This window comes from Leptodactylus fuscus, chromosome 6 (assembly GCF_031893055.1).
Source record: "Leptodactylus fuscus isolate aLepFus1 chromosome 6, aLepFus1.hap2, whole genome shotgun sequence".
Classification (NCBI taxonomy): domain Eukaryota; kingdom Metazoa; phylum Chordata; class Amphibia; order Anura; family Leptodactylidae; genus Leptodactylus; species Leptodactylus fuscus.
In genome coordinates this window covers 177,359,236-177,369,671 of record NC_134270.1, presented here as the reverse complement: position 1 = coordinate 177,369,671, position 10,436 = coordinate 177,359,236, and the positions used below count along the sequence as shown (strand labels likewise).

The window sequence follows — 10,436 nt, the reverse complement described above, 5'->3', positions numbered from 1 at the left end:
CTAGAGCTTCTTCTCCTTGTGAGCTACAATGTATATGACAGCCTTATAGTCAGTAAGGTCACTCACAGCTGTTCTCTTCTTAACCTTACACTCATCTATTATAAAATCTTCTCCTTCTAGAGATTTCCTGGCAAACTCCTCATCATATGTGAAACCATGGAACTTGTCTTTCCCTGCTGTATAATATGTCATACCTAAACACCCAAGTAATATGAAGTGTCCTCCAGGTTTCAGCAATCTTGAGAACTTCCTGAGATATCTGATGTAGTCATCTTGATCTTTGCTGATAACATCTAGTAGCCAAGCACTGATGATACAATCGGCTGGAGGTAAAACTATCGGCTCGGTCATATTTTCTTTCTCCAGGTTACATTTCAGAACATGTTGCATTGCTGATCTCACTTTCACTTCTTTGTCTTCTAACTGGTGACTGGAAGAAATAGAAAAAAAGTGAAGAAAGGGAATTTTTCTTCTTTACTTCTTTAGGCTAATTATGCTCAGAAACACAAGGGGTGTTCCCCCTGTACTCAGTGTTGTCATCCATTCTAGTGCCACCTCTGTCTTTGCTTCTCACATGTCTCCTCCTCTTCTTACACAATACCACCCCAAAATGGCTTATGGAACAGATGACTGTGCATGTTCCATTGCTATTTTGTGGTGGTCTCGTGTAAGATGTGGAGTGAAGAGGAAGAGACACGTCAGGAGCAGAAGACAGAGGTGGCACTGGAATGGATGATAACACTGAGTACAGGGGGAACACCCCTTGTGTTTCTGAGCACAATTAGCCTAAAGAAGTAAAGAAGAAAAATTTAAAAACGGTGGCGTGTACCTGCAAAACAAAGGTAAAAGATGAGTAGCCCTTCTAAAGGCTGTTTTTACGTGCTTTTAGTTTAAAAACAGGTTTGGTTTTTTTTGTTTTGTTTTTTTTTTATTATAGAATCCCTTTAAGCATGATCATTGTACTGTGAAGATATTTGTGGCTGATTCAGAGCACAGATGGGTTTGTGCAGATAAAGGTATAATGAGGAAGGTTTCTGCCAGACAAATTCATTGGATTAAGGGAGCAGCTTCTAAAATACCATTACACAGCAGGGATTTGAAGTTGCTGATGCCTTTGGAGTCCGACAAACCTCAAGGTGAAGAATCCTCCAGAGGCTTCTAGTTATGCATAAGCCTACTATTCGGCCACCTATTCGGCCCCGCCTGCCATTGTCTGGAGATGACTCTCAGCCTGCGCTGTGAACAAGCAGAGCGGGGAGCACGTCATCCCCCGGAGCTGCTGCTGCCCGGCCTGCAAGTGTCCGGAGTGCTTGTTTACAGCACAGGCTGAGAGTCGACTCTCAGCCTGCACTGTAACCAAGCAGACACCGGGGATCCCTGGCTGCATCCTGCAATCGACCCATACGTCCTTTGCGATCGACCAGTAGATCACGATCGACATATTGGGCACCCCTGGTCTAGATTGATGGAGTAGTGGATGGTTGGTGGATGGTCACCACATCCCAACAAAGCTGAAACATCAGCAAGTAGGAGGTGTTACCATGTATTTGGCCAAAACCATGGGGGAGAGGCTCCTTTGGAGTGCTCAAAGGTGTGAAAATGACCTCAGAAAAGTATACGGTTTCTGAATGACCACTTTCTTCTGTAGCAAAACTATCTTCATGCAGGACAATGCTCAATCTTATCCCAGCAAAGAAGACCTTTGAGTCATTGGGTGTTATGGGCATAAAAGGAGAGAAAGTCATGGTTTGGCCACTATCCTGCCCTGACCTCAACCCTATTGAGCATCTTTGGAGTATCCTCCAGCAAAATTTCTATGAGGCTGAAAGATGGTTCACATCAACACAGCAACTCTGAAAGGTGTTAGTGACATCCTGCAAAGAATATCAAAAAGAAACTATTCGAATAGTCCCAAGTTCAATGAATTGTGAAGGGGATATCAAAGAAGGGTCCTATGTAACATGTAACCTGGACTGTTCAGATGTTTTTGATTGAAATAACTTTTGATTTCAGTAAATGTCACCTCTTAACGATGGAAATTCTACAAATGACCATTTTCAGTTCTTTTCCATCTATAAAATGTTCAGAAACTTTGTTGTACATCAGCTTTGTCATTTGCATCAGCTATTTAGGAAAATCAGAAAAAATATAATTAGTAAAGATGAGCGAACAGTAAAATGTCCGAGGTTCGATATTCGTTTCGAGTAGCCCCTCAATATTCGACTACTCGAATCGAATATCGAACCCTATTATAGTCTATGGGGGGAAAATGCTCGTTTCAGGGGTAGGCAACGTTCAATCAAATTACACTTACCAAGTCCACGAGTGAGGGTCAGGCTGGATCCTCCGAGAAGTCTTCTCCGTGCAGCGTCCCCGCGGCATCTTCCGGCTCTTCATTCACTCTGCCAGGCATCAGGCTGGGGCAGAGCTGACTGCGCATGCCCGCACTACAAGAGGACATGCGCAGTTGGCTCTGCCCAGGCCCGATGCCTGGCAGAGTGAATGAAGAGCCGGAAGACACCGGGGGAAGCTGCACGGAGAAGACTTCTAAAGGTAGGAGAAGAACCAGCGTTGATTGGCCGACTGTATAGCATTCTACCAATCAATGCTGGTTCTGCATCGAACTTTTACATTCGAACAGCGAGTGGTACTCGATCGAGTACGAGTATTTCGAATACCGTAGTATTCCATCAAATACCTACTCGATCGAGTACTACTGGCTCATCTCTAATAATTAGTATAATAATTTGGAACACAATATAGATCTGTCTCCATATGTTCTCTATGACAATGACAGTGGGTTTTCCTTAATAGTTGGACAAATACTTCACCTTTTCCCTTCTATGTCTACATGATGTTTTGCAGCATGGCCCCAATGAAAGGCTCCTGTACGTTTGTCCACCCATCTTTTCAGCTCCAGGATACATCTGTCTTTGATCTTCAGTACTATGATGTCTTTGAAAAACTCACAGGCCGAATACAGATGATGAACCACAGAACCAATGCTGAGGTCCAGTAAGATGTCTCCTTTAATATGACCTGTAGGAAAAAAATGATATATAGGGATTGATTTAGTACTTTAGTACAAAATATTAAATGTACCCCAAAATTGTGCCAACTAAATCTTGTCATGCAAAGAATAAGCCGTGAGAGAGAAAGAAAGAAAGAAAGAAAGAAAGAAAGAAAGAAAGAAGTTATGAGTAGAGTTGATTCAAATACTAGATTCAAATACCTCGCTCCCATAGGAATGCATGCTAGCAGCCTGCGCCGCCGGCCGGCGCTTAAGCCCTTGATCTACAGCTGCTCCCATGCATTCCTATGGGAGCGAGGTATTGGAAACTCTAGTTTCGAATACTATTCGCTCATCTCTACTTGTGAGTATTGGAAGGTGGAGATGGAAAATATGAAAAAAAAGTTGCAGAGTCTTAGCACTTAAACTACCCCATGTCCTTAAAGGGTTAAAATAAATGAAACATAAAAAAAATCAAGATACAGACCTTTTGTGAAAGTTTTTGTAAGGCTTGTAATGGGAAATTTCAAGCCATCCTCTCCAAAGACCACTTCAGATTTATCTGAAAAATAATGCTCCAGAAATTGTCTGGCATCCTGGTCATGTAGATGATAGCGCTTATAAGTACAGGGATCCATCGTGTAGTCTTGTGGTACAGATAATTCCTTCTAGACTGGTGCACAAGGTCTGTATAGAAGTACTTGGGATCTCTGTACATTAGTAGGATAGTTATATTTACTTATCCCATCATGTGTTATTATATTCATGAGCCAGTCATGGGGAGAGAAAACCACATGGAGAAGGAATGATCTTTACTTAAACAGTTTCTTTTTTGTTAACCCCTTATAATTCCATGATATATTTATCTAAAACAAAACAAAGACACCGAGCGCACTAAGTGTAGTATTTGAGAGTACACAGATGATCAAAAACTGGGTAAGTATTAACGTGGACCAGATGACCTCTCCCCTTATGAGGTTGTGAATAGTCACAACACTTGAAATCGTATTAGGGTGAGAGTGGCAGCAGTTCAATCCGTCACCGGAGAACCGGAGGAAATACTGGAGAGGAAAAGAGGACCAAAGGTCCGTTGAGGGAGAACCGTACACACTGCTAAGTTCAGGAAGATGGTAAACCAGGGTCCAATCACATAGGGTTTATTGGATAGTTAAAAATACAGCATATAGCACAACGCGTTTCGGGCCTTACACTGGCCCCCCTTTCTCAAGTGCAAAAAACGAGAGCAGGTCCCGTCAGGTCAGACGCTCTAAATGAATGAATAAATGATATATTTATCTGACATGGCCAAGGGGTCACTTTTGCTCATTGACAGATATACACATCATGGCGATTGGGTAGACACTGTAACTATATATACACACAATCAGCAGCAGAAGACCAACTGTTACACGTGGAAGGACTATTGAAATAAGTTTGATATGGAAACTTTATGAAACAAATTCAATATAATATAATTAGAGATGAGCGAACACTAAAATGTCCGAGGTTCGAAATCCGATTCGAACAGCCGCTCACTGTTTGACTGTTCAAACGGATTTTGAACCCCATTATAGTCTATGGGGGTAAATGCTCATTTCAAGGGTATGCAAAATTCGATAAAATTATACTTACCAAGTCCACGAGTGATGGTCGGGCTGGATTCTCCGTGCAGTCTTCTCCCGGCGCAGTGTCCCCGCGCCTTCTTCCGGCTGGAATTCAGGCATAGTGAATTCCAGCCGGAAGACGCTGCAGGGACGATGCGCCGGGAGAAGACTTCTAAAGGTAAGAGAAGAATCAGCGTTGATTGGCAGAATGTATAGCATTCTGCCAATCAACGCTGGTTCTGCATCGAACGTTAAACTTCGAACAGCTAGTAGTGTTCGATCGAGTACGAGTATTTCGAATACCGTAGTATTCGATCGAACACCTACTCGATCAAGTACTACTCGTTCATCTCTAAATATAATGACAAGCAGAGCTGTCGAGTTAGTAGGCCAAACCACTGACTCCAACTCAATGATTGAATTTCTATGAAAGTAAATATATAACAATTTTTGCATCAAATTGTAAAATGTCATTAATTGTAGCATATCATTTAAAATAATCATTCTCCAGCTCCCAACTCTGATGACAAGCTAACGAAACACATGAAAAGTTACATAATGTCACATATTTACTTTGCTAGACTTGGACAAATTGCACTACTTCAAAATTTTTGCTAAATTTGGCACAATAATTCATGGCCCATCTTCTTCAAGTCAGATTCGGAATATTTTGGACTAAAATTAGATTTACAAAAATATGACAATTTGTATCAGATGTTGATGTATCTGTCCCAACGATTTAATGGCCACACATTGTCACTAAGCGATATGCTAGCAAAAAGATTTGTCAGTTTATCATGTAAAGCTACATGCCAGGGACATAGCTACAGGAGATGCCGAAGAAGCAATCGCTGTCCAAAACATAAGAAGACACCAGTATTATAGATGGCACATGGTAAGTGGGGGCACATTACAAATTTTGCATTGTAGCCCAGGAGGTTCATGTTATAATTCTAGCTGCTGTTCTTGTGATACATATGTATAATTCATGTAGTCGGGATGATGAGAAAAATAACACGTGAATTGCCAAAATGACTATAATAGATTTATGTGCTGTTCAATATTTTCGATGGACGGAACAAGCACAGGAAATAGTTTATATGAAAGGGCCCTTAAACCTGTGCTATATATTTACAAATCTGCAGGTTTAAAAATCAGAACCAATTGTTGTAGACATATTATATAATACTTAGTTCTTATATGGGTTTTTATGGTTCTTATATGGACTGGGTTTATGTATTATCGAGTATTGTTAGGATTGGGTCCTGCAGGTTGCTCTCACAGTGCACAGTGCCACCAGTGGGTCAGTCCAAGCCCAGATTTCGCCCTACTGAGCATGCTCCAACGTATTGGAGCTGCTCACAAGCTAAGTGCCATTTCTCCCCTACTGAGCATGAGCGGTGAGGTCATCACCACCGCATCTATTGGGCAGGGACTTCCCTTTAAATAGTGTGAGCTGACACCCGCCCGACACTCACACTTCGCCTCAAAGTCCATGGAGTTTTGCTATTGACGGTAGTTTCAGGGATAGGCTCCAGTACTCAGGCAGGTTGCCAGACTAGGCCTCTGTGTGGGGTTTCTCTGCTTCTATCTGGGTGCTGTTAGGTAGGACCTGTAAACCCTGAACTGTCAGCTCTACACCAGGGCTAGGAGCAGTAGACACCGTTCCAGCTTGTGGAGCTGCAGCAGGTTTGGTCTTTGAGATAGCCTATGTGTACTGTCAGACTTCTGTGGTGGCTCCTAGCTGTTGCAGGGGCATGTGTGTTTGTTGCTGACCTGGGGTGAGTGTTAACCCTAGGCAGCTTTGTTTGTGTTTTGCACTGTGTTCACATTGAGTACTGCACCACACCACTGCCAGTGTTTAATGCACTCTGTTCACATTATGTACCACGCTGCAGTGTCTCTTCAGTTTAACTTTAGCATGCTGTTCAGACATACAACCGCCCACCATTGGGCCTGTGAACCTCGCTGCAGTGTCTTGCAGCCCAGAGGTTCTGTAGTTTAAAAAATGATTTATATATATATATATATATATATATATATATATATATATATATAGAACCGTAACAAGTATGCAGAGTGGAGAATACCAGCATTAGTGAGAAACCTTGTTTTTGCTCTAATGAAGAAGAGTTTCGCTAAAAAGACAGTGGAACAGCTGTGTACATCTCGTATCAAGCCATTATATGTTGCTCTCCATTTCAGAGTTAAAATGAGTATGAGCCACTCCTCTGAACTACATTCCCCACGGTTTACCTTTACTCATCTTACATTTACACAGTATGGAGCTATCTGGGGACTGTATGGCACAATAAACACTGTTTTGATCTAAGTAAAGGCCTTTTACTATTCTCTGAGATCTCCTTTGAATACAAAGTATATGACAAACAAGGCTCATAAATTATTCAGGCATTAAATATTAAAATAATGATCAAGTGACATAATGTGATCATCTGGTTCCTTATAATTTCTATGTCAATAGGAGCTAGCAATCTTTTTGTTTGCAGAAGTCATTTACAACAACCCATGACTGTACATGAGTCAGAAGATACCATCAATCACGGTCAGCAAAGTCTCCTAATAATATACTGTGATAAAAAGTTACATCACAAGGTTTATCGTATTCAACCACTTAAAGGGACCGTTCATGACCTCCACCAACTCCAGCTTTTTGCATCCTTCTGGTTTGGGTGCAGTTACAATGTATTCTCTAGCCCCTTCCTAAGCAATCACTTCTGTTATTTTCAGCATCTAATATCCGCTGGATGTGTAGGCATGTGCCAATTATTGTTATGGACTGAAGAAAGAAATACTGTTCAGTAGATTATTGTTACAGTTCTGTGTATATATTTAAAAATATTTTTAAACGACAGACCTGCTAGTCTGCAAGGCACTGCAGCGAGGTCCACAGGCCCAGATGGGCGGCTGTAAGGTCTGAACAGTGTGCAACCAGTTAAACTGCACTGGCAGTCATGTGGCGCAGTGTGAACAAGCTGCAACAACACCCTGCCAGTTAACCTCACTGGACAGGTGCACAGTACAGCTGAAACAGCAAGGCTGCCGAGGATTAACCTTCACCCCAGGTCAGCCACAAAACATGCTCCTGCAATAGCTAGGAGCTACTAAGTGAGTAGACAGTTAAATAGCTACTGATTCCCACTGGCAGGGCCAAGGAATCCTACCTAGATCCCTAGAGACTGCTCCTACCATTAACTGGAACCTGGCCCTAACCTCTTGTCTCACGGTACTTAGTCAAAGTGTGAGCAACAGATGGGCGTCGGCTCACACTATATAAAGGCTAGTCCCCGCCCAACAGGGCAGTGGCCATGCTGTCACCAATCATGCTCAGTATGGGCAAAATGGGACTTAGCCTCTGAGCGGCTCCAAAATGTCTGAGCATGCTCAGTAGGCCGAAAGCTGGATTTGCACTCCAGACACCTCACTACCCGAGGCCGCGGGCAAGAGTTAGATTGACCCGCAGGTGGTACTGTGCGCTGAGAGAGAACCCTGCGGGACCCAATCCTAACAATTATGAAGAGCTTAAAGGGGTTGTCCCATCACAAGGATCCTATCTATATTGCTTGTTAATGTGGATGTAAGACTTTTCCTAAATACATTGCTTCAGAAAAGCTGCTTTGTTTGTCCACTTTATTACTTTATTCATTTTTTTGTGGCCACAGCCCTGACCTAGCTGCTCATGAGTCAAGTGATGTATCTGCTGCTCTCAGGGGGGGGGGGGAGGAGGGGCTAAGTGCACGGGAGCGAGCCTGGGGGGGGGGGGTAGTTTACCCTTTGGGGGAAGGGGCCGCCAATACAGGGTTAGATGCCGGCACAGGTGCAGCCAGCAACATCGCTATGTTTCTGCCCTGCATGAAGCCAGCAGCGGCAGAAGCGATGCTGTTATTCCAGTCCGCGGTCACATATGCAAAGCCAAGCGGCGAGATGCCGCTGGCCCTGCGTGCGCACTGATAGACCAGTCTAGCCTTCACAATGCGAATACAGACCCGACACCCTGTCGTGTCTGTATTCGCAATTGTGAAGACTAGACTGGTCTATCAGTGCGCACGCAGGGCCAGCGGCATCTCGCCGCTTGGCTTTGCATATGTGACCCCACCCACCAATGAAGAAAAAAAGCCGGAAGACAGAAGATTTCACAGAAACGAAGACGGGTGAGTATGCGACGTGGGAATACCCCTTTAAGAAAGTATATTATTTTATCTGGATGATAGCATTATGTTGATTTTTACATTTAATTGTCTTGTCAAGATAATTGTAAGACAATAGATGAATGTCCAAATATGTGTAGACTAAGCTTCATGTAAGAATACATTAGGAGATATACCTGTCAAGGGGATGTTTTTTTTTGTTTTTGTTTTTTTTTACTTAGGTAGAAACACTACATCTCTGCCTGAAAAATCCAAGAGCGACACCTGAGAACAACTCTAACCCTACCAGCTAGAGAAATTCAATGTTTGAGAATGTAGCAGTTACAGTTTTTTGCCTCGTTACATTAAACAGTCTTTGATCCTTTCCTTTGTGCTCTATACTCTATAAGTGGCTGCCTGTGAATTCAAATGCCAATTGCACTTTGGGTGATGTTGTTCCATCCACTAGGTTTCCCTTATAGACTAGATCATAAATGAAACTTCTGATGCTGCTGCAGAAATCTCTTTAGAATCAGCATTGATGCAGAACAGTTTTGTAGTCTAGATAAGCTTAAGTTTCTCTAACGCTTTCCTTGTAATGTTAAGTTTTTCATAACTGAGTGATCTGTATGATATAGTAAGATAAATAACAGATCTTTCATTACTTCCATCATTGCCACAAATGCCTCATGCAAAAGCTTACAATGCCTTATATAGTGTATATGTCAACAGCACTATAAAGTGTCCACCAACCACAGTCTGAGAGGCCATCAACTGATGTCAGGTGCTATGATGTCATGCTGACTCCAAAGACACATCTGTATTTCTCCTGTACAATACATGTGACAGTTGGCCATTTTAGTTTGTCTAAGACAAATCAATGTCTATGTGGTTTTGTTAAAAATCGAATTATTTGAAATATCTCAGCTATGGATGGCACCATTTCTGTCTGGTTGGACTTCATCAGCACAGCCTAGAGAGAACTGATTTGGTAGAAGTGAGAGGCTGAGAGACCAGATTATGGGGATAATGTCACTCCTTAAGGAAAGACCACCTTTTCAGATGTGTGGAGACTTATACAGCCATAGTTGCTCCACTGCATCCCGGGAAGATGTGTATAATTGGGCAAAAAGATGGTACCGCAAACCAAATCTGGCAATGGTTTGTCCAATGGGGGCTGTGTAGAGAGAAAAGAGCAGGGGGCCTAGGACCGAGCCCTGAGGAACCCCAACAGCAAGGGAAAGAGGGGAGGAAACAGAGCCCGCAAATGATACACAGAAAGTGCGGTCTGAGAGATAAGAGGAGAACCAGGAGAGCGCAGTGTCCATGAGGCCGACTGAGCGGAGTATAGTGAGGGGGAGATGATGGTCAACAGTGTCAAAAGCTGCAGAGAGGTCCACAAGAATAAGAAGAGAGAAGTCACCATTGGATTTAGCCGTCAGGAGAACATTGGAGACTTTTGTGAGAGCCGTTTCAGTAGAGTGCAGAGCGCGGAAACCAGATTGTAAGGGGTCAAGAAGAGAGTTAGCAGAGAGATAGCGGATTAAACGAGAATAGGCCAGGCGTTCCAAGAGTTTAGAGATGAAGGGGAGGTTGGAGACGGGTCGATAGTTAGCAGCACAGGACGGGTCCAAGGAGGGTTTTTTTCAATAGCAGAGTTATAACAGCATGCTTGAA

The 10,436-nt window shown here is 43.0% G+C and overlaps 1 protein-coding gene across 1 annotated transcript; it reads right to left on the bottom strand.

Annotated features, from left to right (window-relative positions):
- Nucleotides 1-3,663, bottom strand: LOC142209875 (nicotinamide N-methyltransferase-like). The gene is made up of 3 exons (XM_075278913.1): nt 3,498-3,663; nt 2,832-3,039; nt 1-430 (listed from the first exon to the last, which is right to left on the bottom strand). The coding sequence occupies exons 1-3, from the start codon at nt 3,646-3,648 to the stop codon at nt 1-3; spliced, it is 789 nt and encodes a 262-aa protein (XP_075135014.1). The 5' UTR covers nt 3,649-3,663.
- Nucleotides 3,664-10,436: the final 6,773 nt, after the last annotated feature.